The sequence below is a fragment of the Melampsora larici-populina genome (genome assembly GCF_000204055.1).
Source record: "Melampsora larici-populina 98AG31 unplaced genomic scaffold MELLAscaffold_29, whole genome shotgun sequence".
NCBI lineage: Eukaryota > Fungi > Basidiomycota > Pucciniomycetes > Pucciniales > Melampsoraceae > Melampsora > Melampsora laricis-populina.
This window is the reverse complement of record NW_006768793.1, coordinates 404,173-430,880: the sequence shown is the minus strand read 5'-3', so window position 1 is coordinate 430,880 and position 26,708 is coordinate 404,173. Positions and strand designations below refer to the sequence as shown.

The 26,708-nt window shown below is 42.9% G+C and overlaps 6 protein-coding genes across 6 annotated transcripts; 4 read left to right on the top strand and 2 right to left on the bottom strand.

Moving 5' to 3' along the window:
* Positions 1-7,136: 7,136 nt before the first annotated feature.
* Positions 7,137-7,992, bottom strand: MELLADRAFT_108387 (uncharacterized protein; the record flags this gene model as incomplete). The annotated part of the gene is made up of 4 exons (XM_007412137.1): positions 7,137-7,256; positions 7,299-7,472; positions 7,501-7,884; positions 7,945-7,992. The coding sequence occupies 4 exons, from the start codon at positions 7,990-7,992 to the stop codon at positions 7,137-7,139; spliced, it is 726 nt and encodes a 241-aa protein (XP_007412199.1).
* Positions 7,993-8,955: 963 nt separating this feature from the next.
* MELLADRAFT_108386 (uncharacterized protein) lies at positions 8,956-10,052 on the top strand (the record flags this gene model as incomplete). The annotated part of the gene is made up of 4 exons (XM_007412253.1): positions 8,956-9,072; positions 9,119-9,281; positions 9,440-9,507; positions 9,573-10,052. 4 exons carry the CDS (start codon positions 8,956-8,958, stop codon positions 10,050-10,052), a joined length of 828 nt encoding a protein of 275 aa, XP_007412315.1.
* A 2,216-nt stretch (positions 10,053-12,268) lies between these two features.
* On the bottom strand, positions 12,269-13,533 carry MELLADRAFT_37443 (uncharacterized protein; the record flags this gene model as incomplete). Its single annotated transcript, XM_007412136.1, has 5 exons — positions 12,269-12,573; positions 12,649-12,701; positions 12,781-13,050; positions 13,205-13,329; positions 13,396-13,533. The coding sequence occupies 5 exons, from the start codon at positions 13,531-13,533 to the stop codon at positions 12,269-12,271; spliced, it is 891 nt and encodes a 296-aa protein (XP_007412198.1).
* Positions 13,534-14,403: 870 nt separating this feature from the next.
* Positions 14,404-14,717, top strand: MELLADRAFT_88771 (uncharacterized protein; the record flags this gene model as incomplete). Its single annotated transcript, XM_007412254.1, has 3 exons — positions 14,404-14,430; positions 14,506-14,538; positions 14,616-14,717. The coding sequence occupies 3 exons, from the start codon at positions 14,404-14,406 to the stop codon at positions 14,715-14,717; spliced, it is 162 nt and encodes a 53-aa protein (XP_007412316.1).
* Positions 14,718-15,682: 965 nt separating this feature from the next.
* On the top strand, positions 15,683-18,087 carry MELLADRAFT_44184 (uncharacterized protein; the record flags this gene model as incomplete). The annotated part of the gene is made up of 10 exons (XM_007412255.1): positions 15,683-15,992; positions 16,069-16,091; positions 16,162-16,328; positions 16,427-16,667; positions 16,747-16,909; positions 16,972-17,084; positions 17,154-17,215; positions 17,280-17,352; positions 17,436-17,779; positions 17,878-18,087. The coding sequence occupies 10 exons, from the start codon at positions 15,740-15,742 to the stop codon at positions 17,945-17,947; spliced, it is 1,509 nt and encodes a 502-aa protein (XP_007412317.1).
* Positions 18,088-19,127: 1,040 nt separating this feature from the next.
* MELLADRAFT_88769 (uncharacterized protein) lies at positions 19,128-19,595 on the top strand (the record flags this gene model as incomplete). The annotated part of the gene is made up of 4 exons (XM_007412256.1): positions 19,128-19,185; positions 19,229-19,270; positions 19,436-19,493; positions 19,571-19,595. 4 exons carry the CDS (start codon positions 19,128-19,130, stop codon positions 19,593-19,595), a joined length of 183 nt encoding a protein of 60 aa, XP_007412318.1.
* Positions 19,596-26,708: the final 7,113 nt, after the last annotated feature.

The following is a 26,708-nucleotide window of genomic DNA, read 5'->3' as shown; positions in this document are numbered from 1 at the left end:
CAATTCCTTCACCTGAGGCCCCACATGCCTAAAGTCGCCGTCAGAGATCGAAGTGAAAATAAAGAAAAAAGGTTGTTAAGAAGATTCAAAAGCGAAATACCGCATCGGATTGGCGGTTTGGACGACCATTGTGAACACTGTGGAGCCTTGCATTGGCGCAAAGAGAAAGTCAGAGCTAGAGGGGTCGACAATCCGGCACATTACTCGATGTGTTGCAGAGGTGGGCAAGTCGCCCTCCCGCGACATTACTTTGATTTCCCCCCCCGTTCCACAACTACTGTACGATCTTCTAACTAAGGACCATGTCAGTAAGTTAAGCTCGACTCAATGACACAAAGGATGCAGCTGCTGACAATTTCATAACAGAAGCTTGGAAGTTCCGAGCCCACATTAGAGCGTATAACAATGCGCTGAGCTTCACTTCATTAGGAACGTCAATGGATGAGTCAGTTATTGGTCATTGTTTCAAGATACAAGGTCAATTGGTTCACAGACTTGGTTTGATTTTGCCACCGGCTGAGGGCGAGCCTTCATTCGCACAAATATACGTAATGGCCCCCGAGATCGAAGATGAGGCCCGTCATCGTGTCAAAGTGTCTGGCGTCAAGATTGATCCGGTCATAATGAAACAGCTTATGCATTTTTTTTATGAACACAATCCGTATGCGAAGCTGTTCAGATCAGCCTACAATATCATGAAGGAACACAAAACAATTGCAATTCAGTTGAAATCAATTCAGCCAACACCCGAACAAGCAGCCGGTCACGACATTAGAACTTACGCCCGACCATCCGCCACTGAGGTCGCCATGATCGTTGATGACTCTGTGGAAATTGGGAAGGGGGATAGGGATATTATTTTGTATTCAACGGATGACAAATGGCACAGGCTTTCAGATTTGCACACGGGGTATCTACCTTTGCGATACCCAATACTATTCCCTTACGGCCAGCAGGGCTGGGATGAGCATTACCGAGTTCCAACCGAAGACGGTACGAAGTTTTCTTTCGCGTGTTTTGAGCCATTAGAGAGCTGATGGGTTGTTGTCAATAGGTGAAGGTGCTACGGTGTCGTCGCTTGCATGGTTTGCTTACTTGCTATTCGACAGGAAGAATGAATTTTCGAATATCGTCGCGTCGAAGTTCCTGTTTCAGGAATTTTGTACGGACTTATACGCCTGCGTAGAGCACAGTCGTCTCAATTGGTTTCGCACTCACCAAGAAGACATACGGGCAGAACTCTATTCTGGCGCGGTGGAAGCGTTGGGTCGTAATGATTTTGCCATTGGACAGCGTGTTGTGCTACCAGCTTCACACATTGGAGGCCCACGAGCCACGGTGCAATTATATCACGATGTGATGGCATTGGTCCGACACTTCGGCCAACCCAGCTTTTTTATCACTATGACGGCGAGTGATCATTGGCCCGAAATCCAGGAGAATTTACGTTACGGCCAAACAGCCATGGATCGGCCGGATTTAATGACTAGAGTGTTTGATTTGAAACTGGAAGAACTGATTGATGATATCACGAAGAAGGGCAGATTCGGTGATTGTGTCTCACACATTTCCACAATTGAGTTCCAAAATCGTGGTTGCCCCCATTGTCATTTCATTCCAATCTTAACAAGGGAAAGCACACCACGAACACCTGATGCGGTCGACCTCATAGTCAGAGCTGAGATGCCCGACAAGGAGAAAGAGCCCTTACTGTACAAGCTGGTCACGAAGTTTATGTTACACGGCCCCTGCGAAAAGGGGTCGCCTTGCTGGCGAGACAATCACTGCCGATTCGATTTCCCGAAGGAATATGCGGAGGCCACGACTATGACAGATGATTCATATCCGACATATCAGCGCAGAAATAATGGTGTAACGGTTGTGAAAGATGGACATACCTATACGAACCGCGATGTCGCCCCGTACAATGCTTATTTGTTGCTGAAATATAGATGTCATATTAACGTTGAGGTGGCGGTCAGCTTTCATGCTTTGAAATATTTGTACAAATATATCACAAAAGGCCACGACGGTGCCTCCTTATCAATGGTCGCAGAGAATGAGATTGAAACGTTTGTAAATGGGAGGAGTCTAACAAGCCTGGCTCGCAGCGTAACAAAGAACGCGCAGCGCGGCGAAGCGCTGCGCCAGGCGCTGCCGCTTAACTACCTGGATAGTCAAAGTCACGTGCGCAGCGTCTTTCGCTTCGGATTTGGGGTTGAGCTTTTTTTAACTACGCTCCCAGCTACTGGAGCCGGGTCAGCCAACTATCTTCAACCACACGCTATTTGCCAGCCACAAATAAATCAAATCACATAATCGTGATCAATCTACTCAATCCGACACCCTTCTAGACTACAACGGTCAACCCCCTTTTCTCTCTCACTTCATTCTACCGTGCAACAAACCGACAGCTTCAACCATTGAATGATGTTGATTTAAGATAGAGAAGTCTCATGATCATTGAGTTGATCGTAAAATCAAACACTTAGAGATACAGTCAGTTTCTTTACTTTCTCAAAAAAAGAATTGATTGAAAACCTCACTTGAACTGATTCCATCTCTTGATTTTCCAAATTAAACAAACTAAAGGGATATGAAGTGACTGAAGATCAGAATGCGGAAAAAATCAAGTGGAATAGTAGAGTAATAACCCTCTCCCCCTCACAAAATGAAGACCACAAAAAAAAGTTTCTTTAACTCAAACTGATCTCTGATCGACGTTTCTCTTCACCAAAACAAATGGATGATTCGACTTTAACAGTCGAACAGTTTTAACTTTTGTTGCACAACCACCTGATACAGATGAAAGGATCTATCTATTTTATACAGATGAAACAACATTGGGAATTAAAATCATGAGAAAGTAAGTAAATCGTTCACAACACCTCAGAAAACCCCCTTCAAGATGCACCTTCCAATAACAAACCCATTAACTAAATCTGCATGAATTCCTTTTGATTTCTTGTTTTTTATTCTATTCAAGTTTAATGCTGTATTAGACAAGCGAAAAATCGAAACTGTGATTTTGATCTATGCATCAGCAATGACCTCATCAGCCAATAAAGTGATAGTTTCAATGGCACAACGATTCACATCAGGAGCTTTCCAAGAAGCAGAGGTGTTGATCTTCACTTTTTCAATCACCTTGTTTTTAAGTTGATGAACAGTAACAATCTTAATCTTTATGATCATCGATACCAGCTATTGAATCATCTCGAATTTGATTAAGTGTTCAATCTTGTATTCATCTGAACTATTCAAGTGGATCGATAACATCTCTACAACCTTTTTAACCCAACTGCTTTCTTAATTGAACTTCTTGTAAAATACTTGCAGCTGAATTTGAACCTAAATCATGTAGTACACTTGTTATCTTTCTATTCAAGGCGACTTAATGTCATGCTAGTTCATTACAATATTTATACTTCAAACCACTTGTGCGCGACCATTTTTTCTTTTTTCTCAAAGTGATGGTGAAAAGGAAAAAATGTTTTTTTTGCCTGAAACGCTGCGAAACGGTGCGGAGGACAACTGCGCTTTCAGCTACTAAATCCGCAGAAAATCCTGCCCCCGCTTACGCTAAAGTTACCCATCTTGCCTCCCCTCAAATAAAGTTACGCTGCTAATTTAAGTGTTTTCAGCGCTGCGCAGCGCTGCGAGCCAGGCTTGATTGCAATGCTCTTGGTCATGAAGCAGTAGCGGTGGCTTCATCGGGCATCGCTGCTTTGCTACTCTACCAGGGAACCACTGCTCACACTGGACTCAAAATTCCATTAAATCCTGATGATGAATCGATGTGTACGTTTTCAACAAATGATAAAGTTGGAAGAATGCTCAGTAGCTGTGAAGTAATCATATGGGACGAGATATCAATGCAAAATAAGAAGGACATCCATTGTGTGGACCGCTCCTTGCGCGAGTTGCGAAATGTGGACTTACCTTTTGGCGGTGTTAGAATGCTTTTTTCGGGCGACTTCCGCCAGACGTTGCCGGTGGTGCCCCACGGATCGATCTCTCAGCAAGCAGCAGCTTCGTTCAAGCGATCTTATCTGTGGCCGTTAGTATCTCAGTACCGTTTAGTGACCAATGTTCGGTTACTGGGTGGACGTCATTCAAGGGCGGTGAGAGCGCGCAATCTAAAATACGCTGAATGGCTCTTAGCTCTGGGATCTGGGGATTTGCAAACAGAAACGGAGGCAAGTGTCGATTTGGGGGATTTGAAATCTCATTGCATTCCGTCACGACTGGTATTTGACACTACTGCGGCCAAGAATATGTACAAAAAGGCTGATAAAATAGTGCAAAAGAATGCGTGGTCCACCTTGGCGGCATATTATGAAGCTCGCATGATTATCACTCCGCTGAACAGGACGGTAGCAGCAATTAATGACGATATTTTGGGGGTAATTGACGGTGAATTGTTCAATTCAAAATCGATTGACGAAAACGACCCCTCCACGACCTGTGAACCATTGGCACCGGAAGTACTTAACACCTTGAATGTTCCCAACTTTCCCGTTCACGACCTGAAATTGAAGAGGGGGATGCCTGTGATATTGTTGCGAAACTTGAACTTGAAGCAAGGTTTGTGCAATGGCACACGTTTGTTGATTAGCCACGTCGGGGAGTATGTATTGACGTGCAAAATTATCAATGGACCGCGAAGAGGAAATGACATTACCATACCGCGGATCAACTTGCACCATCCTGGCAACAGCAATTGTCCCTTACCATTCTATCGATTTCAGTATCCGATTGCCTCAGCGTTCTGCATGACGGTAAACAAATCGCAGGGCCAAAGTCTTGATGATGTGTTAGTATTCCTACCGAGTCCTGTCTTTTCACATGGGCAATTGTACGTAGCACTATCGCGGTGTACAACGATGGACAAAATTGGGGTTTGTATGTCAAAGGCAGAGGCTTCGAAGACAACACAAAATATTGTGTTCAAAGAAATTCTTGACTGAGATTGTGCAGGATCTTCATCTGGTAAGTTCCGGATTTAACTATATTGACATTGGGAAACACTGACGTTGTATCCATACGATTTTGGTTGTTAGGTGGTTAATCAGTGTATGGCGTATGACACATGTTGGTTGGGGGGGGATTAGGCGTCTACTTGTTTTTTATTAGCAAAGCGCTTTTTCATCACAACAGGACGATGCATTTCCATGATTGTGAGTAAGGCAAATATAGCAGCTGGATTTGTGTTCCCGGCATGCATATGCGTGGTCGTTGCAGGAGTGGAAGGAGTCAGTGTTTCTACAATGCACGTCAACTTCATTGTAGGTGGCGGTGCAATTAATCGATTATGTGGATTTCTTGAAACTAAAGAGCTTGAACTTTGCGCAATGGTGAGAGACACTGTGTGCCATCAATAGTATGTTGCATCGGAGGGCACTGCTTCAAGAGCCACAACTGAGTGTCTACAACTTCGGCAACTGTGTTTTTGGGGTTATTAAATAGTTTTGCTACAACGTGACGTACGAACTCACTGATACGTTTCGCTACAAAGTGACGTAGGAACTCATCAGTACATATTGATAGGGAGGGGCTTGGCGAAGGGCGAAGAAGCCCTACCAACAAATTGAATGTAAGGTGCTGTTGTTACACCAAGAGCATTTGTACGTGGTGTGAGATTGTAATCGTACTCGCTTAGGCCCAGGGTCCCATTGCAGGCGGTGTTGATGGGATATGTACCGTGAACAAAGGGATACTATGGTCGCTGAATACTCTCATAAGGGAGAAACCCCGTGTTGCATTGACATGACGTGTGGAACACGAGACCATGGAGCAGAAAGGGATCAAGGGTCTACTCAACATGCGATGAATTCAACTGACTAATTGGGTTGCTGTGGTCTGGAGGATTGGCGCATATGGTCCCACTTCCTCATTTGACACACTGTCAACGTTTTTCCTGGAGGTTGTGAAGTTTTAACATCTGCACCCACAATTCATTCTACACATTATCTCGCCATCTAACACAATTTCACGCCGTATTGATACTCACATATGGCGAATCAGTACGTGCAACGCTTGCCAATGCGGCAACACAGCATATTGCGAATGGACGGAATGGTGAGTGGCGTTATGGAGAGACAGGTGTTTGCTATCTGACAACTGTATTCTTTTTGGTAGGCAGAAGACGAGAGATGTGACGAGTATCACAGGGCGACACTGATACTGAATGAAACTTATGCATCAAAAGAAATCTTGATAGTTAAGAATGCCTTTGACCCACAGCTGTCTTTTCATCGCACTTATGTGGTTTCCGGGGGGATGTTGACGCGAGCAACGGGGGAGGTCGTGCTGATTCCGGATTATGAGACGGTCATGGAGGTCGCAGTCTTGGACGTGGGAGATTGGTCTGTGCCAAACAGAGTGGTGATCACCAGTCGCGGTAAAATTGTGGAGTGTGTGGTGCGGAGGTCATTCCATGATGTTTTGTTGTTTGTAGAACATAGAGACTGGGATGCTGGAGTAGGTGGTTCATTGGCTTCTTTGTGTTGGCTGTGAAGCACGGTGCTGACTCAATGCGCTGCAGACCGGTCAATGGGTGAAGTTTCTAGGCCTCTATGGATGTTGTGAAGGTACTATGGATCATTTCGATGAAGATGTGCTGCGGGTGGGCAACATGGTGGATTTCAGTGGCAAAATTGTGGGCTTCAACGAGCCGTTGGGGGCTTGGTACATTGAGGTATTTCTTTTTTTCACTCTCCAAAGTTGTTTAGTTCTGACAACGGTTTTAGGTTTCCAATTGTTTATTAGTGTCGGTGGGGAGGGAACAGGGAGCGGCCGGTGATGGGTTGTAGCGTTGGTGCTGTGTTTTAACATGTTGTACGGCGATCAGTGGGTTTTATTTGTACCACTTATGCTGGAGGATGTGCATGTTGTATGTCATCGTGAATATCGTGGAAGTGGGGGGGTTGTTTGGCAATTGTAATGTGGGGTTCTCAGTGGCAGTAGGGTCAATGGGCGCTGCACGCTGGGTGCGTTGGGGAAGTGAAGAAAGCGTTGGACGGCATGGATGCCAGGTTTGGCGGCGCGGATGTTCAATATTACATTGCAGCCTATTGGGTAGTGGCTTGATGCTGCAATCAGACAACGTGCACACAACGTATGGTCAAGTGGTGCTAAAGGGGTGGGGGAACTCGATGGTTGTTTGCGCATCCCGGAGTGTTTGCTGCAGGGGTGGAACAATTAGAGCGTTGAAAGGCCGTGATGAGTGACCTGATGACCGTTACGTCAGCAGCCTATACAGGGAAATGTGGTAGCAAGCTCAAGTGGAGACTTACGTGGACGACAAAATTCCCACTTGCAGTATGTTTACTCATGATATTACCGTGGAGCCAAACAGTCTTTCCAACGGTAAGTTTGCCCCATTTGCGAGGAGGTGGGGTGTGGCGGAAAAAATGGTATGTGACTTGAAATGAGAAGCTGCGGCGAGTCTGTGAAAACTTCAGCTGGTGCTAACGTTTAGGAACCCAAATGGCTTACTATAGGATGGTAATAATCGTGAGTCGCCACAATTTCCAAGTTCCATTGGAACACGTCATCGGTTGTTTCAATGAAATTGACAGCAGCAATTCTGCCAAGACCACTGAGGGTTGCACGACCGACGAGACGGCGGTAGGTAGCTTTGAACTCACCCACGTCCACGTGAGTCCCAGCATTGTGTTGGATTATAGTGGTGCCAGTGTCCACTTCATAACTAAGGGGGCCACTGATGGTATAAGCGTGTGAGCATTTCAATACCTCGGTCTGTGTGACAAAGCCCAAGGCGGTGACTGGGTGAACAAGGATAGACCCGTCTGAATCATTCAATAGTAGTGAGGCGGTGCTTTGATGCCACTGGAAGAATCCACGACTGAGCTGCATCGACTGGGGAGGAAACAATAATCAGATGTGTTCGTCAGGAATAGATTGAATTGGAGAAATTACATGTGTAGTCACTGGCAGTGTGGCGGTGATGATGGCTGCATGTAGCATTGTAATGTGAAATTAACTGCGAGTTGTGATTGAGGGTTGTTCCGATAGAGGTGAAGATGATGTATCCTATATATAGGGAACAACTCTGACGGAAATATTTCTGCAAAAGCCATTGGTGAGTCATTACGACTTTGAAGGTGGAGAGCCGATGACCAAAACAGTGGCTAAGGGCCACAGGGATGATACCAGTGTCATATCTTAGCGAGGAATGCCCCAATGTTGGTGTGATGATTCGCACATCAAGATGTTGTTATATTTCACTGGAACGAGTGTCAGGTAGTGGTGAGCTGTGGGTATCTTGCCCGAAAAATGCAAGTGGATGGGGTGTGTGAACGTCCTTGGCGGTGCAGGTCGAAGACTGCCTGACAGATTAATCGGGTGTTGGGGCGGTGGGCATTGGGTGTACATGCATCGGCACTAGGATTGAGCGGGGGCAAACGTTGTGGTGCTGAGGAGCATTGGTGACTGTCCGATGCAACGAGTGTCACATCGTGGTGGTTTTTCAGTACGGCGGGGAATGTGAATCGAGAATACCCAAATTTGGTGGCTTTGGCAAAAGTATAACGTCTTCACAAAATAGCATATGGGATGAGTATAAAGAATCACTGGATTGGGAGAGTGTGGCAAGGTGTCACGAACTGCGTTGGAATGTGAGAATGTGGGGGTGATTAGACGAAGGCAAATGTTCCCTTGCGGAGGCGTGTGTTTCTTGAAAGGTGTGACTATTGCGTAGCAATGGTGGTCGTAATATTATTTCATCGGGACTTGGGGCAGGAGGTTTGGGGTGATGGGTTCCGAATGGAGCACGACGGGACCCTGGGATGGTATGTGCCATGATCATTGGCCTATACGAGGGGAGAGCAGTTGTGGTCAGGCTTATTGTGTATAAATTCAAATATAAAAAGGATGCGTACAAAGAGGTGGTGGCAACTTAGAAATCCTCGCACCAAACTCGCCATCATCATGTCTGCTAATTCGAACATCATCTCTGTGACCAGAGAATCGACGATTGTGCATCCTATTGTAGTACAATTTATAGGTCGACTTGGCGCTCAGGCGAGTGGTTCTGTGGAATATTATGTCATCAGCATTCCAAATCATTGATACCTTTGCTGTTTTTATTTAGGTGCCTAACGAACGTCGCAACGCACTTGGTTTCGTTTGCCATGAGACCACGATTTCGACATCTGGTCTTGATAGAGCCTCCCCGTCCAATACCGCCATCCTCTTGATCTCCCCTCAAGACGCCATCAAAAAACTTCAACAGGGCGATGTGTACACCATTAGTTGTAAGTTGATCAGTTCGAACAATCACAGGTTAGATGATCTCTATTGCGGAGCAACTACGATTTTGAGGATTGGGAAGAGTGATTTTGTTGATGTCGAATACGAGAAAGATGTTGAAATATTCTTACCAAGAATGGATCTGAACAATGCCGATTCAGAGATCCTCAAGAGTCTAAGAAATGGTGTCATATGACTCCTCGCAAGATCAAAATATGGGTTGATGCAATTGTAAGTTATATCTTGTTAAGATCGCTTTGGTCACAGTTGTGCTGATGAGACTCCAAAATCCTCAGATACTAGCTCGTCAAGAAGATCGCACCGATGTTGATTTATGGACTCCTCCTAAGTTACCAGCTTTCAAGACCTTCCTCAATGGACAGCTTCCTCCAGGGTATCTCGAGTTTCCAGACAATCCCCCACCGGTCGGATTCATGGCTGCTGCTCCTGCACCTCTGCCACAACAACCAATCCCATCAGCTACCCCAGCTCAACTACACAATGACCGTATCTATCAACACAAATACTCTGGAGATATGGAAGACTTTCTCAATTATGCTGAATTTCCTGAAAGTGATCATACTTTGAGGACAAGGTTAAGCAATGCTCATTACACTCGTTGGAGTGAGCTCAAGCCAAGTGATGATATGAACAGTCAAGAATTAAAAGTGATTGGCATAGCTCGAGGTGATGCAAACCATCTCCTTGCAAGTGCAGTTTGGTACAAGGAATTTTTACTTGCAAAGCTTGCAAAGATTGATGCGCAACAGCTTTGATCAATTTCTTTTTTCTTTTTTTCACTCTGTATTGCAATCTGTGATTGTTTTCTCTGTATATTCTCTCTTCTGTTCCTTATCATGATCTCCTTTGATAGCACATCATGTTTTATTTTGATGATCTGCTTTGAGTAATTGTTTTTTTCATCTTCTTCTTTTGTGATCTGCTTTGATCAATTGTTATTGTGCTTTTTTTCTTTTCAATGTTATTCTTTGTGATAGTCTCATTTCAATCTTCCACTATGTATTTTTAACCCCGAACTGTTCTGCAATGCTGGCTTTGTTTGTGATATGTGAAATAAAAAAATGTATTGTTCTTTGAATAATCAAAGCAGTCTGAATTGTCAAACACCAGTTGGTTGATGAGCAACTTTCTTGTTGAGGAAAAAATCAAGTCACCTTGACAACGGACTTGTCAAATCATGAAAAAGTTCAGGATGGGAACTGTTGGAAAGCTGCATTCAATGTTCAAATTTATGATTGCATCAAAAAAGTCTGAACAAGGAAACCACGATAAGAATTACAATTGACAAAGTTGGAAAACAATAATAAGAACTAAAATAATAATTCAAATGAAATAGACACAATCTCTTTTTGTTACTTCTTCTATAAATCATGTTTCTTTTCACAAAATTTCCTGTTAACCTACTCAAAAATCAAAAGAATTGGTTAGTTTTGTCTCATTAACTATTTTTTGTCATATGGTTCAAGGAAGGAAAGACTTACTGTGATAATGCTCAAATAACTTTGCATCAATCTCAATATATGGATCCGGAATAGAGGCTACGGATGAGTTTGGGAGTGAGTGCTTCCTCAGCATGACAATAAATGACCTCCGCTTCCTCTTCTAATGACATATTTTCTTGAAGATCACCACTTCTTTTGAGTCGAGATTTGATGATATCAAAAGCCTTCTCGATTGGATTGTACTCGGGGCCGTATGCAGGTAGGCAAAGTATACATACACCAAACTGCTCACAACGTCACCCTGGGAAAACAGTGTACAAAATTGGTGTCTGCCCCATCACCTAGTAACTTTGAGGTTTGGACCAGAAATATCATCTACCTTGAATTGATGAACTCCAGTGATTCTGTGCTGTTGTTAGTTCAGTGATGTAATAGATGAAGGGCTTGAAAGCAATGTTTGATTTTCTTTTACCAAGCACTTCATGAACCAATTTGTGCAAAAGAGAGAGTTCACCAGTAGATGGAACAATGTGCAAGTTTACGTAATCATTCAATGGCCTGCTACCTTTCTCTTTTTGTTCCCAGAGACATGTGGGATGTTGCTCTTGATCTTGATCCACATTTTCACTACTTACACCCCATACATCATCTGTGATCTTCTGGTGTACTTGGATTGTCTCCTCTGGGTTCTACTTTTGTTTTGTGTTGATATCAGGTGTGCCATGCAGGAATATTTTTCAACGCTTTTACTTTTTCACTGCATAAACTGCCACTTGAACCTTGATCTATCCTTCTTCAAGGCCAATTAAATGCTTTGATTTACTGGTCCAAGAAGCCTCAATATCAATCATGAAGAAGCAATGTGGATATGGTACCCATGTCAGTTCCAAAATCGAGGCAGAACCAGTGACCATACAAACTAAACTCCATTTGGCTGCAGTCCTTCCAATGAATCAATAATGTTTGGTTCCTCATCACCGCACTTCTATTTGACTCAATTGGAACAGTTAAAGGAGTTTATGATCCTGCCAGAAGGAATTGTTGTAGATTGGTTCAAATTGGGCTGTCTTTGGGAACAATTGATGCATATAATCAATGCTGACACAGTTCTGAGGTCTTTATTTGTTCAGCTCAACCAAGCTCAAGTTGAATCAACTTCTCAATTTTCATGAAAATCAAGCCTTATTTTAGATGATTTTGAACAATTCACCTACATATAATTTACTGAATTCATCCACTTTGTCAATTGTTGAACGTCTTCTTGCTTCTCCCAATTCAATAGGTAGGGTGTCTCAAAAATTGTTCATGTAGGGATGTCAGTTGGTGATAGTTTTTCGTAGTTGGATGAGATCATTCCAAAGTTAAAAAATCGATCGATGTATTTTCCTTTTAGGTAACAGCAGTAATTTTCAACTAACAAATTCTTGTTCAATGTGATCTGATGCATTTTAAAAAATTGAGCTACTTAATGCACTGGTACACCGATTGCTTTCCCGTGTCTACAGAGATCAACGCTCCAGACTCATTATTTATTCAAGATTATAAAGTTCAGACGTGATACGGCGCCAGTGTGGACCATCAACAGCAAATTGTGTGATATAGTCGCGTTCAATTGGATTCAATCGCTGACCAATTATGATCAGACTATGGAGTGGTAGCCCAAAGGTTTTCCCTTCCACGTCTTCCAGGTTGAGTAATTGAGTTAAAGTTCCAGCATGAAATGCTTGAGTGCTTGAGCCGACTCGACTGACGGAAATACCTAGGGTGACATCGGGGTTGATAGTACGCCTAGGCTTGTGGTCCACTGGGTTCTTAGAGTCAACAATACTCTCCACTAGAGTTTCGTTGTGTTCGGAGTCGGTATCGTTTGTAAGGTCGGGTGTTGGCTCCATGCAGATCATGAGTTGACTGATGGCTGTAGGGATTGTCATATACCGCGCTGGCTCATAAATCTTTCTGCCTCTGTTTTGGTAAAATCAAGATTTGAAGCTATGAGTGGACATAGAACTTAAGTGGTGTTCAAAGACAAGATCACGCTAACCTGGCCAAATTTTCTACAGACTGTTCCTTCACTTTGATATCGAGTAAAAGCAGTGTGTGCAAGCCTAGTTCGAGATTATCAAGCAAGCGATCAACCCAACTTGTAGGTTTCCAATTCCCGTCAAAGAACGGAACAGAGACTGTTTGACCAAAGTTATACAGGCTTAGTCCGGTTGCGCCGATAGCGTTGAGGATGGAAGCATTGTGAAACGTTTTATATCCAATCCCGCTCTCTTTACATCGCAGTAAAAGGTCAGTATGTGTTGTGGCTCTGGCTTGGTTTAGATCGAGTTCTCAAAGAGAGTTGAAAAAATGTGACAGAATACAAGCGGTCAGCTAAGTTGTAGATAGAATTGATTGATTTTTCCATCTCTCATCACCGTTGAAATTGACATATGTTCAGATTTTTAAAGTCAAGGGCTTACCCAAATGGATCACCCACTACCAAGAAAGATACATTTTTGACTTGGGCTTCTTCCAATATTTTATCAGATTGAGTCTCTACCATGTCTCGGTCCGCAACCACTATGGATTTCCCGTAAAACGTTTCCTGCAGAAATCATCACCATCATCATCAAATACAACAAATGGCGATCACACACTAAATCCAACTCACAAGTTCAGAAACACTAGCTTCCATCAGAAAAGACGTGTAGGACTCCAAATAGACACGTTCACTGGATTTAATAGCGTTCAGACCTGCAAGAGTGATATCCTCGGGAGATGAAAGTCCAAGACCGATGAGGTAAAACATGTTTAAATAAAGCGCTTGGGTTGCCCGATGTATTCAATGGTTCGTATAGTGTTGGTGGATTGCTTGCTTGCTTGATTGGTTGGTAATCTTGATTGATTTCCTTCTCCCGTGGGAAATGGTAAAATGTGGATTGGAAATGGAATCAAACACCGCCCGCATACATTTTCAAAAAAATTCTTGGCAGAAAAAAAGCTTGTTACAAATCCCGGTCAAATCCCCGAAACCCCGCCGATTTACTCGAGTTTTGCGGGCAAAAATTAAAATCGGTCAAGCTTTTCCGATTTGACTGTACCTTGGCTTAAGTACTTTAGACCTTAAAGATACCGTTTTGCAGCGAAACTGTCAAGAGTCACATTAGGACCCTGGAAAGCTCCTGGAGAACAAACCGTCCTGAGGGGGTTTTCGGATACCGGTGTCTTGTGAAGTCATGTCACATGGTACCAGAGATGTGACAGGTGCAAAAGATGCGCCTCAACGAGGGCTATCAGATGGTACACATGTCTGACCCTGAACATGACTGGTGGCTTGGGAAATGTGTGATTTGTAACTTTTGCCCCCCCAGACCGACGAAAATCCATACCGGCTCGGGTCGGGTACTTACATACGGATATCTCGGTGATTACACGTGGTACAGAACTGAAAGTATATGTAATCGAGAGCCCTGATCAAGGCGCTTCTCCTACCACCGAGAAATCCATGTTAACCCACCTCTCCTCGGGGCAAATAGTGAAAGTGTGAGGGCCGGGGCCGGAATGGATCGAGGACGGTTTGTTCTCCAGGAGCTTTCCGGGGTCCTGTCACATTGCTTCCTCGCCACAACTTTTTTCAAGAAAAGAATCAAACAGCGACCAAGTCTCGCCAAGATTGATAATGCCTTACTTATCCGAAGACAACAAGGTATGTTCATTCAGATGTGAAATTCCCTTTGCTTAGGATGCATATATAGCTGATACTTCACCATGAATCACATAGGATCGTATCAACGGAGCATGTGCCGTTCTCAAAGTAAGCTATCCATAGTGTTCATCTGTCCAGCATATCACCCGATTCCCAATTTAACGAGCTTCATCACCGAATCTTAGACAATTGTTCATTGGACATGGGTTCCAGCTCTTTTGGCAATCGGATACAGTCAATCTAATCCTAAACCATCCTTGATCAAGTTGAGTCCTTGCTTCTTATGATTCGCTTTACCTTCTTCATGATAGAATTTCAAACTCACTGAAATTCTTTTATAATTTTAATGGGGTCTATGATCGAAACTTTGGTTTTGATTCACACTACGATTCAGACTATTGAGCCCATTGGCCTAATACATGCAACAAATACCTTTCTACCATTCGGTCACGGATGCCGACGAAGTCTTCCTCATCATAGTCTAATTCTAACGGTTTGGGGTGTTGACGCAAAACTGTGGATTACTTACATATCAAGAAAACCTCATTATAGACCGCCTCATGACTCGTGGCCTTACAAAAAAAGAAGATACTTAACGGGACCATGCGATATCCCCAGACTACCTAAACCTTACGAAATTCACTTCTTCGCTCGTACTTCACCTTTGTTTTGCCTCCAAAGTGGGGTTTTCTGGTTCCAAAATTCATAAAAGGACTCATTTCACTCTGTCAAACTGCACCAAAACTGTAATAATCTGCATTTTGACGGTAAATCATATGGCAAATCACATCCAAGACAAATTCATTCGCATGTCACAAAAAGGATGTAGATTACCAGCCGCATTGACCTAAACCTTGCCCTCTGATTTTTTTTCTTCTCACGTAGTCTTTCACTAGCCTCATTGTTCTGGGCCGCATAAAGCCAAAGAAGCTGTTTCATCATATTCAAGAACTGAGTGCTTCCGAGTAGTTCCGAGTTCTTTACTACAAGGATTCGTATAGTTGAGGTCAGAGCCACTGGATTCTAAGTTCCTGCGAGGACTCCTCAAGCTGGGGTGATTGATACTTCCATCTGAAGTTTAGACTGTAGTGAGAAATGACAAACTCGGATGTGGCGCGGGGCAGCCCATGCAGTCTGGCACCTGATCAATCGATGTGTATGTATGTAGATGACGTCATGGAGGTTGATGAGGCAGGACAATGTATCAAGTCAAAATGTTCACTTCTTACTTAATGGCCTGAAGAGTTTCATAAAACCACATTCATCAGCTTCCACTATACTCACCTCGCAATTATTCCGGACCTCTGCAATGACGGCGACTAATAAAGCATCAGCTGCACTTCGACTTATCAATCTAGCTCAACATTCCTTTCAAGGATGTAAGACCCATGGATGTGGTTGTTCTTCGAGCCATGGGGCAGGTCATTCAGCTTTCGATATTCAATCAGCGGCTCGATCAATCGCATCTCAAGGTCGATCTCGAACTTATGCCACCCCAGTATCTGGAAGTGGACCAAAAGTAGAAGCTGATTATGCTTTTGAAGTTTCTGCGGCTCAACTACGTAAGTCTATAAGAGACAGTTCAATCATTAACAAAACCTCTCCTGATATACTTTGCACTTTGCTCCCATTCGACAGGCTTCGGTGATGGAGTGACAAAAGTAAGAATACCAATCAACATGTGATTCTGTGTGTTGAATAGATCGTATCATTAATCCATCAAACGAATAGGAAGTTGGATTAGATTTCAAAAATATGAAAGCCACAAAAGTAGGAGTCTATACGGATTCTACGGTCGCAAAGTTGTTACCTATGAAAACGGCAATCCAATCATTAGAATCGGCTGGAATTCGTTACGAAGTTTTTAAAGATTGTAAAGTCGAACCAAGTCAAGAAAGGTATGTCCGAATTTCATATCAACATCTTCTAAATTAATCGTTGATATCTGACTCTACTGATTCATAATTGTTTAAACTCATTTGTATTGTTTGAGCAGTTGGGAGAAAGCGATTCGATTTGCACGTGAACGGGATTTTTCACATTTCTTAGCTGTTGGAGGTGGATCAGTGATCGATACATGTAAAGTTGCCAATCTATACACTTGTTATCCCGATGCACCACTTCTCGAATTTGTCAATGCTCCCATTGGAAAAGGTTCAACAATCTCTAAGACCCTTAAGCCTCTTATTGCGGTACCAACGACTGCAGGAACTGGTTCAGAGACTACTGGTACTGCAGTGGGTTATTCATCTGGTTCTTGAGAATCTTTTGATAAAAAGGCTGACTTATGCTTTCTTTTGGTCATGATTTGTTAAGATTTTTGATTATACACCATTGCAAGCCAAGACAGGAATCGCAAATCGCGCTTTACGGCCCTCCTTGGGTATTGTAGATCCACTCAACACCGATAGCTGCCCCACTGCAGTACATATCAGTAGCGGACTTGATGTATTATTCCATTCATTAGAATCTTACACAGGTGATCATTTTCATTTGAAACAGATCTCTTATCATCTCTAATCATCATCATTCTATTCGTAGCGATTCCTTACTACGAAAGAACTCCTAGGCCATCAAATCCTTTACAGCGCCCTGCTTATCAGGGCCGTAATCCAATTAGTGATGTGTTTTCACTTTGGGCATTGAGAACCACTGTAAGTTTGTTTGTTATCAATCAGATCGAAATGCTAGCTTTCTGACAATTATCTACTCTGAAATGTCAGGTAAAATACCTACCGCGAGTTGCACGTGATCCTACCGATAAGGAAGCAAAGAGTCAAATGCTGTCAGTTCTCATATCCCTTGATCTCATTCAATTCGATTACGCTCAATTGAATACTGTTTTGTAGTCTGGCTTCAACCTTTGCAGGGATTGGATTTGGAAACGCGGGTGTACATTTATGTCATGGATTTTCTTACCCTGTGAGTCTCTGGAAGTCATGCAACAACTATATACATATCTCCTTTCTAAAGTTGAACATGTTGATTGTATCTTATGTACTCAGATATCTGGACTTAACAAGAAGATTGCCAAATACAAACACTTAGGATATGAAGTTGAAGATCCATTAATTCCACATGGATTATCAGTCGCAATCACAGGTCCATCAGTCTTTAGGTTCACTGCACCTTCTTCGCCAGAAAGACATAGAGAAGCTTCAGATATCTTTAGTCCACTTACTGATGCTGAAAAAAGATTACCTGATAGTGAAATTGGAGATTTGATTCATGATCGAATTGCCAGTTTTTTATCTGAATTAGGTTTACCTAGAGGATTATCTAGACTCGGATATAATCATTCTCATCTTCCGGAAATGGTTGTTGGTACTTTACCACAGAAAAGAGTCTTGTGAGTGGTTTTGAAAGAACTTATTAAGCTGGATTCACAGTCGAATAAGAATTGATAGTCTCTGATACATGTCTCTTTTTGGTTTGGGTAAAATGAAGAGATTTGGCACCAGGTGACTTGGGAGAAGAATCATTACATAAGATATTAGAAGGAGCAATGTCATTTTAATCAATGATGCTTTATATGTACATCTCATTATCATCAAATTTGTATCAAGAGTAAATCATTATGAACACCTCCAACGCACGCCCGCAAATGTAACAAATTGGACACACATGCAAGGCGTATCTTGTGTTTTCAGACCTGGGTCACAAAACAACCATTTTGCGCGGTCTGAAATGGTGACAGCTCACCATGCTTATGAGCCACAATTTTCAGCTAAATAGGTTTCACACAATCCTTCCTTCAATAATGAAGACCCAACTGAACTTTTGGAGCAGATGGTATTGGACAACTATTGGACATAATCTTGGCAAATATGGTGACTTTATCACCACCTCTGTCTATGATCATTATCCAAGCAAGGGATTGATGAGTAGTTGGTGGCTCAATTAAGTTTGGGTTGGGCATCTTGGGCATGGGTAGGATCTCAAAAACCTCTTCCTCATGTGCACCTTGGATGGAATGGAAGCTATATGCTTCACAGCTAATTTTCTGTTTTGAGCATGTTTCTTTGGCTTGGTATTTGGTTTAGAGAACAGGGCACCTTGGAGATGCTCTAAGCAAGCCTTGAACTATTACCAATTTCCATTTCAAAATTTTTCATTACCAATCAAGTATTGTATCCTCAAAATTATTTCCCAGAAACATGTTCCTGCTTCAACTTCTTATTTATCTGGGAAATTGACAGACTTATAATTTAAGCTATGTCTCTCAAACTGTACCAAAAACTGAACTTTCTTTGCCTTTTCCAACCAATCAACAAGTACATTTCATTACAAAAATGTCCTCTGCACATTCCGACTGAAAGAAAAGGAAGCTTACTAATCTTTTGTCTCAATCCAAGCTTCTCCTTGGACCAAATGCAGGGATAGGCTAGAAGAGAGACATTGAAGGACCCTGCATTGTGAGAATCATTTGTGGGATTGATGAATGACCTGGTCATGTATGTTGGGGGAATTCTGTAGTCAACCCTAGTGACTACAGTTTGGTTGCAGGTTCTGCAATGTTGACCTGTGATCATGAAGGACTGTAACTTCCATTAAATTCTATTCACGTTTTGTTAGAGGAATAATTTTCTCTCTCTATTCTCTCGTTATGTTACTTTTATATTTTGTTTTGTATTATATATTAATTGTTAACATCTCTAATATTTACTACACAAAGGTCTACCAAGTCATTAGACTGTATGCTATGCAACTTGAGTCATGGTACAAACAAGCTACAGTGCGTGTGTGGGGGGGCCGGTAGGCCGCGGGTCTCATGACCGGGTAGGCTCTCTGCTACCAGATCTCGGGACTTATCGTCCGGAGCCTGCGGAGAGCCACCTCGGTGAGTTCTGAGATTTCGTTTCTCGCGGGATATCATCTACTCAATGGCCGGTCCACAGCACCCACGTTGACCTCTCACTGAAGTCTCTCACATGTCTAATCTTGGTTCTTTCATATATGCAGGTCTCAATCGATACTACATCTTGAGTCACATTTCGTCTACAAGTACATTCACTCTATCAACTCTTTCCTTCTTTCTTGTTTTCCTCTTTTTTTTTTTTCCGGTATTACTACTTTTCAATTCTCAACCTCTCTTATTTCCTCTTTCTGTTTCTGATCAGCTTTATTTGTCTTCATCAAGTCCCAGATATATTCGGCATCTTTAACATCTTCGTCTGTATACTTTCGTAATTAAAGTTCATACGCTTTTGACTCCCAACGACCAAATCTTATGATATCATCTAGAGGCTGACGATCGTTCCATTTAAACGTTGCACCTCCTACGCGAAAAGAATGTCCCGACAACTTGTGGTTGTTATCGTATTTCGACCAGACCTTCCTATAGATAGCCATAGCCGATGTCTTCGACAGCGTGATCAATTTCTTATTCTCGTAGTACGAAAACAATGGTAGGTGAATAGTTGGCAATGTTGATTCTTTTATGGTTCTTTGTAGTGCATTGTACGGACATAGCAGGGAGGGGATTCAATCTAGGTGCAACCATTGCACCTCTCCCGGTTTTGCTGTTTTAGCGTTGAATAAATCTACTTTGGCGTAAGTCTGATTATGTGTTATTGTATCTTTAAATGAAACCAGTCGTTTATTCTTATTATCTGAGACTAATTCACCCAATCGTGCCATCCCCCAGAATGCTACTAGGGCGACTGTCAACGCTATTCGTTCTCTCTGGTCCCCTTTCGACAACTCCTTTGCTAATTTGGCAAGATGACGGAGTTGTACCGGGTTCTTCTTCTTAGGTTGGTTCTTCAATTCGGCGTCGGCAATACTAGAGGCTTTCAACAACAACTTAACCGTCTTGTCGTTTTTGATTGGATAAGGTAGGTCGTGAAATAGGTGCCAAGACCTGATTCCGGTTATATACTTCGTAAGTGTTTTCGATGTTATTTTATGTTCTTCATTATGCGTCTGGACTACTGTCTCATCCTCTAAATTAACCTTACACTGCCTTCCTGCCCACACAATAAACTCCCATAATGTTTTCTGATTTAGGGGAAGTAACTCAATACGTGGGATTCTGTTCACTTCAGCAAATTTCTCTAATTTCGACATAGCAGTGCTGTAATTCTCAAGTGTAGTCTGGGTCCAGCCACCACTAAGCAATCTTATCTTTATTGTATCTTTCCTCCAATCAAATGACCTGGGGTTAATTGATCGAGGTCGATATTTTTTTGTGATAGGAAAATAGACAGAATGGAGCGAGATTGGTCAGTGTTTATCCTATATTTTAACTGATTCTCTTTTTTTTTTTTTCTTACTCACCCATCTATATTCTTCAAAAAGTACTTTATCTTATTCTCGTTCAGTATCATCATAAGTCAGTCTCGTTTTAAAATCGACTGAAGATCTTCAGGGATATCGATTAGGACTTCGAACGCCTTTTCTCCTTTCCGTCTGATTCCCCTAGACAGGTCGTCGGCCTTATTCTCTCCAGATGAGACTCGTTTAGCAACTATGTCACAATTTAATCTAGTAAGTTCCTGTTGTATTAAACGCCACTCTTTGTTTACGAGTTTATTACGAGATTTCCGATTTCTGATCGTCGCTTCAGTTGTGGTATTATCAGTATAGACGATAAATCGATGGTTATTGGTCGGTATAAGTTTCTCTATCATTCTCAAACCTAGTCTAACCGCAACTGTTTCAAGCCAAGCAATGTCACGTTTTTGATCTTTTTGTGACATTCCTTGTGTTTTCCATCCGTCTACAAGTTTAAACCAAGACCACCGATCTCCCACCAATATCCCGAGGCCAAAGCCTGTACTAGCGTCTCACACCCAGTCGATTTCTTTCGGTGGGATATCCGGAGTGAGTTGCAACCTATTGAATTTTGACAATTGATCGCGCCACTCTACTAATTCGACCCTTGCCTCTTCTGCAAGTTGTCTTGTCGCGTTGTGGTTATACCACGATTTGTCGAATTTGTACAGTCCCCATAGGTAGCATCTCATCGTAGGAAGTAAGTATGTCATATGGCTCAATTGCCCAACTATTTTCTCAACTTCTTTCTTGCTACACTTCTTTGACAGAATTAGTAAGTCATCAATTTTTGCTAATCTCTCTATCTTTTTCTCGTCAGGTAGTCGAACTGATTTTTCTTCCCCATTCCAGATAAAGCCGAGGTACTTTTGTTCAAGTGCCCAATTCTGGAATTTTTTGTTATTGGATTGTACGCCGAGTGCTTGAGTAACTTGCATTACGTCTTCCATTTTCAGTAAGTCACCTTCCTTCTTTACAAACATATTATCATCCACCCAACGAAAGACTTTTTCGACTCTTAACACTGACATAATTATTTCCTTCCATGCGTCAGCCATCCAGCCGAATGTACCACAGCCTGCGACTCCGCCAAAAGGGATCCGTGTGTCAATCCATATGTTGCCTTGGAAGTCTTTTATGGTCAAGAACTTCCATTGTGAATGATGAGTAAGTCCCTGTCGATATGCTTTTTCCCAATCAACAATTGCTAACCATATAATCACTTCCATGTTTTCTTTGAAGTAAGTAGCCACAGTGTTGAAGTCATCCCATGTTGTAGCGAAATCATCTTTATCCACAAACAAGTTAACGGACGGTATTTGACAATCTTCTACCTCATAATGTAAGTCTTTGAGTATTTCTCTTGATCCGTCCGTTTTCCGGTTTAATTCATCATCTTCTTCTTCACTATCTTCTGAATCCTCATTTATGTTAATTTCTTCGTGGTTTTTCCTCTTTTTCAATTTTTCTTTTTGTGTTTTTGGGTAAGATAAGTCATTGATCATCCTCAATGATCCGTCGTTATTCATCACACTTCCCATCGGATTAGATCGGAAGAAACCCCAACGCTTAAATACTGTTTCATGTGAAAAAGGTCCAAAAATTCTTCCTAACCTTCTTTCTTTATATAAGTTTTTCATTATTTTATCTTGAACTATTAGAGCTGACTTATGATTGTCTGGTGTGAACCATTTTAGGTCACCCAGCAAGTGTTGCGGTATTCCTTGATCAAAACCTGTCTTCAGTCCCAACCATACCTTCTTCCACTTATCTGTTAATTTACAATCTTCTAACAGTAGCCTCCACTCTTCTAGTTTCATTTCACACACAACGCTTTCTGGCCACCGTTCTAATGATTCCTGGGTATCCACTTTGTACTCATCGTCTCCTGTGATAGGTAATTTTGGTTGCACATTGTCGTCTCCAGTCTCTATTTGGGTCTCTCGATTTCCAGAATCGTCACTCAGATTCAAGGCAGTTCTGATGAAGTTCATTTCGGATAGCAGGTTTCAACAAAGTGGGTAGTGAACCAACAAATTTTTAGGACAGAAAGAAAACAAGCAGAACAAGGGAATAAAAACAACAATTCACAATCAGTCTTTTATTCTCAACTAACACATCTCAGACATATACAATTTTGTTTAGGCCGAGACACGATACATGATTGGTCTCTCACTTTGATCCTGACGCTATGGGTACAACAGGGTCTCCACCTTTATTTTGGTGATTCTGATTTCCTTCAGCCATTGATCTATTAAAACTTCCGTATCCGATCGCCGGACGATCACCACCTTGATTATGATAAGCTCCTCTTCCACTACTTTGATAATTGGCCTGCCCGCCACCTCTTCCACCGTGGTAAGTGTTGTGGCTATTTTGATGGTTATTATTATGGTAAGATTGCTGATTGTTGTTATGGTAAGATTGCTGATTGTTGTTATGGTAAGGTTGCTGACTATTTCTATTATAAGAAGATATACTATTTTGGTTATTAACATGATTTGACTTCTGATAAAACTGTTGTTTCTTCTGATAGTTCGGATCGTAGTTCTGTCCTTGGCTGTGATAACCTTTAGTTCTTCTAACCACTCCGCTATTATTCAAACGGTCCGGTTGATTATGCCAAACTTGTAAGTTCCTTCCAGTTAACATATCAGCATGAGTATCAACTAATGCACCGGCTGTATCCCAAGAGTTATTTTCAGGGTACACATTCCCATCAATCGGGCTTATATTCTGCATAGGACCTCCAAACACATACGGATTGTGGACATAATGGTAATCTTGAAAATGTTTAGCATCTCTCTCAGCTTGCTCAACCAATCTTTTATCAAGGGTTCCAACATCAGCCATACCTCCGTTGCTTAATCTATTCTCCCATATATTTCGACAATGAGCAATATCATACCGCATAGCTTTTTTTTTTTATGCATTGCTTAAAGTGCCTCCTGAGCCGTAGGCTATCAGGCACTGTAACTACTTGTGCTCCGCCCCAGTAAAAACCCCTGTGGGGAAAAGGTCACGTGCTGGCTGTTTAAAGTATTACAAGTGTTATTCTGGTACATGTGGTGGCGCTAAAGGATGGGGTATGACAAAATGATTATAATGGAGGGATAGGTGTTTTTGAAGGAGTTTCTTCGTCGGTGATTTTGGCCCATACCCATCGGTTTTTAAGCCTCCAGGTTGAGTTGCTGAATTGTGAGATGCACTTGAACGCCTTTGGGTTCTTGAGTATATCGGTAGATTCTGGCAATTGAAGCTCATTGATTGCCTGTAAAAGGGTTTGTCGTTGTTTTTGAAACCTGTGGCATACAAAAAGGAAATGTTCAGTCGTTTCAATACCCTCCTGGCAGTCACAGACAGGGTCAAAGTGTTGGTTATGTTTGAAGAGGTAGGAATTCAGGTATATGTGATTGGATCTGAGCTGAGTGAGTGTTGCACATTCGTGCTTGAGTAGGTCTCGTAACACGTTGATATGTTTCTTCGGTGATGGTTGTTGGCCTAGCCTCTTGATGTCTTGTGGGCTGAAGTTATTCTTGTCGAGTTTGGACCATGCCTTGATTGCGGTAGTGAATCCTGCGAGGGTGGGGGTGGACGTGAAAGTGCAGGGCAAGTCCCGTTTTGCCAAGCTATTAGCAATTTTATCGACCACTTCGTTACCTTTGACACCGCAGTGACCCGGGCACCATCTGATGGTGACTCGTGCGTTCGGGATGGCCGCTTCGAGATATCTGAGGATTTTGAAGGTTTCCCTTCGATCCATCAGAGATGCGATGTTTGGTGGGCAACTCGTAAGGTCTTTGATGACCAATTGGTTGTCGAGGATGATCGAAATCCTCCGAGTTTGCTGGGTTGCTGCTTGAAGTGCGATCGTGAGTCCTAGGTGGACTCCTTTATATTTGGCTTGGTAAATGCCGTGTAGTCGGGCTTTACCTAAATGTTGTGCAAGAGATTTATTAGTATTCTGGCACCAAGCGGCTGCCGCAGTGTTTTTCGTTGGGATCCTGGAGCCGTCCGTGTAGATGATGAGGTGTGTTTGGGAGTGGCGGAGACTTCTTGTTCCTGAGATGGCTAATGTGTCGTTTTCCTGAAGCAGTGTCGAGTAGTTGGGTGGTTTCGCGAGGGTACACGAGGGGTCCACAGGAAGTTGTGTGGTAAATTCATCGAATTCCTTACCTAGCTCATGCTGGAAGAACTGGTGGAATATGTTGTGGTGACATTGGGGTTTCAAAGATTGAGCCTGTTGGATGAAGGAGAAGAGGGGATGGTGATTTGGTTTTGTTAAGGACATAGCAATGAGATTCATTATCTTAGCTTTTAATTGTGTATCCGGACGTGTGAGGTTCATGGCGTGCTGTAGGAAGGGTTTCGGAGTCGACTGAAGGGCGCCCAGCGCCGCCCTGGCGCAGGTGTTGTCAATTGTGGTGAGGTGTGTCAAGAAGTACTCCTGTGGGTCAAATGGTGACCATGCCGCAATTCCGTAGTCTGTTGCTGTGTGGACGGTCGTTGTGAGTAGGATTCTCATGAGGTGTGGTGGAATTCCCCACTCCAGCTTTGTTAGCGAAGCTATAAAGCCAGAGCGCTGTTTACCCTTGGTAATGACATCGCGTCGGTGTTGGGCAAATTTTAATTGACTGTCGAATGTGACTCCAAGCCATTTGGCGCTATCTTGAGGGATGAGTCCCTTTCGAGACCCAAAGTCGATGGTTGGGGGGTTGATGATTTCACTGGCGCTGAAGATCATCCAATGACTCTTCTTCGTGTCAAAGATCGCTCCGTGACGTTCAGCCCATTTTGTCTGTCTGAATGTAAGTGTCATCATTTTTGACCGGAGTTGATGTGCGTCTGGCGCGGACGCCAGGAGGATGACGTCATCTACGAAACCAAGAGCTTCTGCCCACGGCATTGGGTTAGCGATGTCAAGAAGCAATGAGTTATATAATAAGTATAAGAGGGAAGATAGCGGAGACCCCTGTGGAAGTCCATGGGTTAGTTCGAAGGGTGAGGATTCGAAACCGTTGAATGTGAGGCGTGTTGAGCGGTGTGACAAGAAGTCGTTGATGATGTTGATGGTCTTGGAGTGTAGACCTTTCTTCTCAAGAGTGTCGAGGAGACGTGGGTGGTGAACCGAGGGGAAGGCTGACTTAACGTCAGCAAGCATGGCGCCTACCATATTACCTTTCGACCATTCAGCTCTGATGTAAGCTACTAGACGAACTAGAGCCTCCTGACTTGACCAATTAGGATGTCCACCATAGTGGCCCCTGTTGAGGAGTTGTAGTTTTTCAACTTGTTGGGATAGGTGCATCGTGATGAGTTTTTTGTATAATTTACTGATTGTGTTGAGTAGGGCTATGGGTCGGAAAGAGGAAGGGGAAGTGTAGTCCGATTTGCCGGGCTTGGGGATCATGACCGTCTTCGCCTCCTTCCATCTTGTCGGGAAGATACCTGTTATGGTGATACATTGGAAGAGTGCGAGTACGTGTCTACGTACCACTGGCCACAAAGTCTGCCATACCCAGTTTTGAATGCCATCAATACCTGGGGCCTTCAAAGGAGGCGCAGCGCTGATAATGTCGTTGAGGGTGTCTTTAGTGAGGGAGTCGAGGATTCGTGGCATGGTTGATTCCGTAGGCTTTGTGTCTTCAGTGAGGGGGAAGTTGAGAGGGACTGTGTCCTGGAGGTCGCACGGAGCTGTTGCCACGCAGGTTGCTTTGAACAGCGTGTTAGCCTTCTCAGCATCGGACGTACAGGTTGAACCTTCCGTTGTGATTAAGGTGTTGATGACCGGTGATGATTGTCGTCCTGATGCATACTTCTTGGCTTGGAATAAGGTGTCGTGTGTGAGGGTCGAGAGATAATGACGCCAATTGTTTTCTTTAGCTTTATCAACTGCAACCTTGAACTTGTTGCGGGCCTTTTTGAAGGCTTGGCGGTCTTCTTTGTTGCGTGTCTTTTTCATCTTCCTTTCGGTCCTCAGGGCGTCTTATTGTAATGGTTCG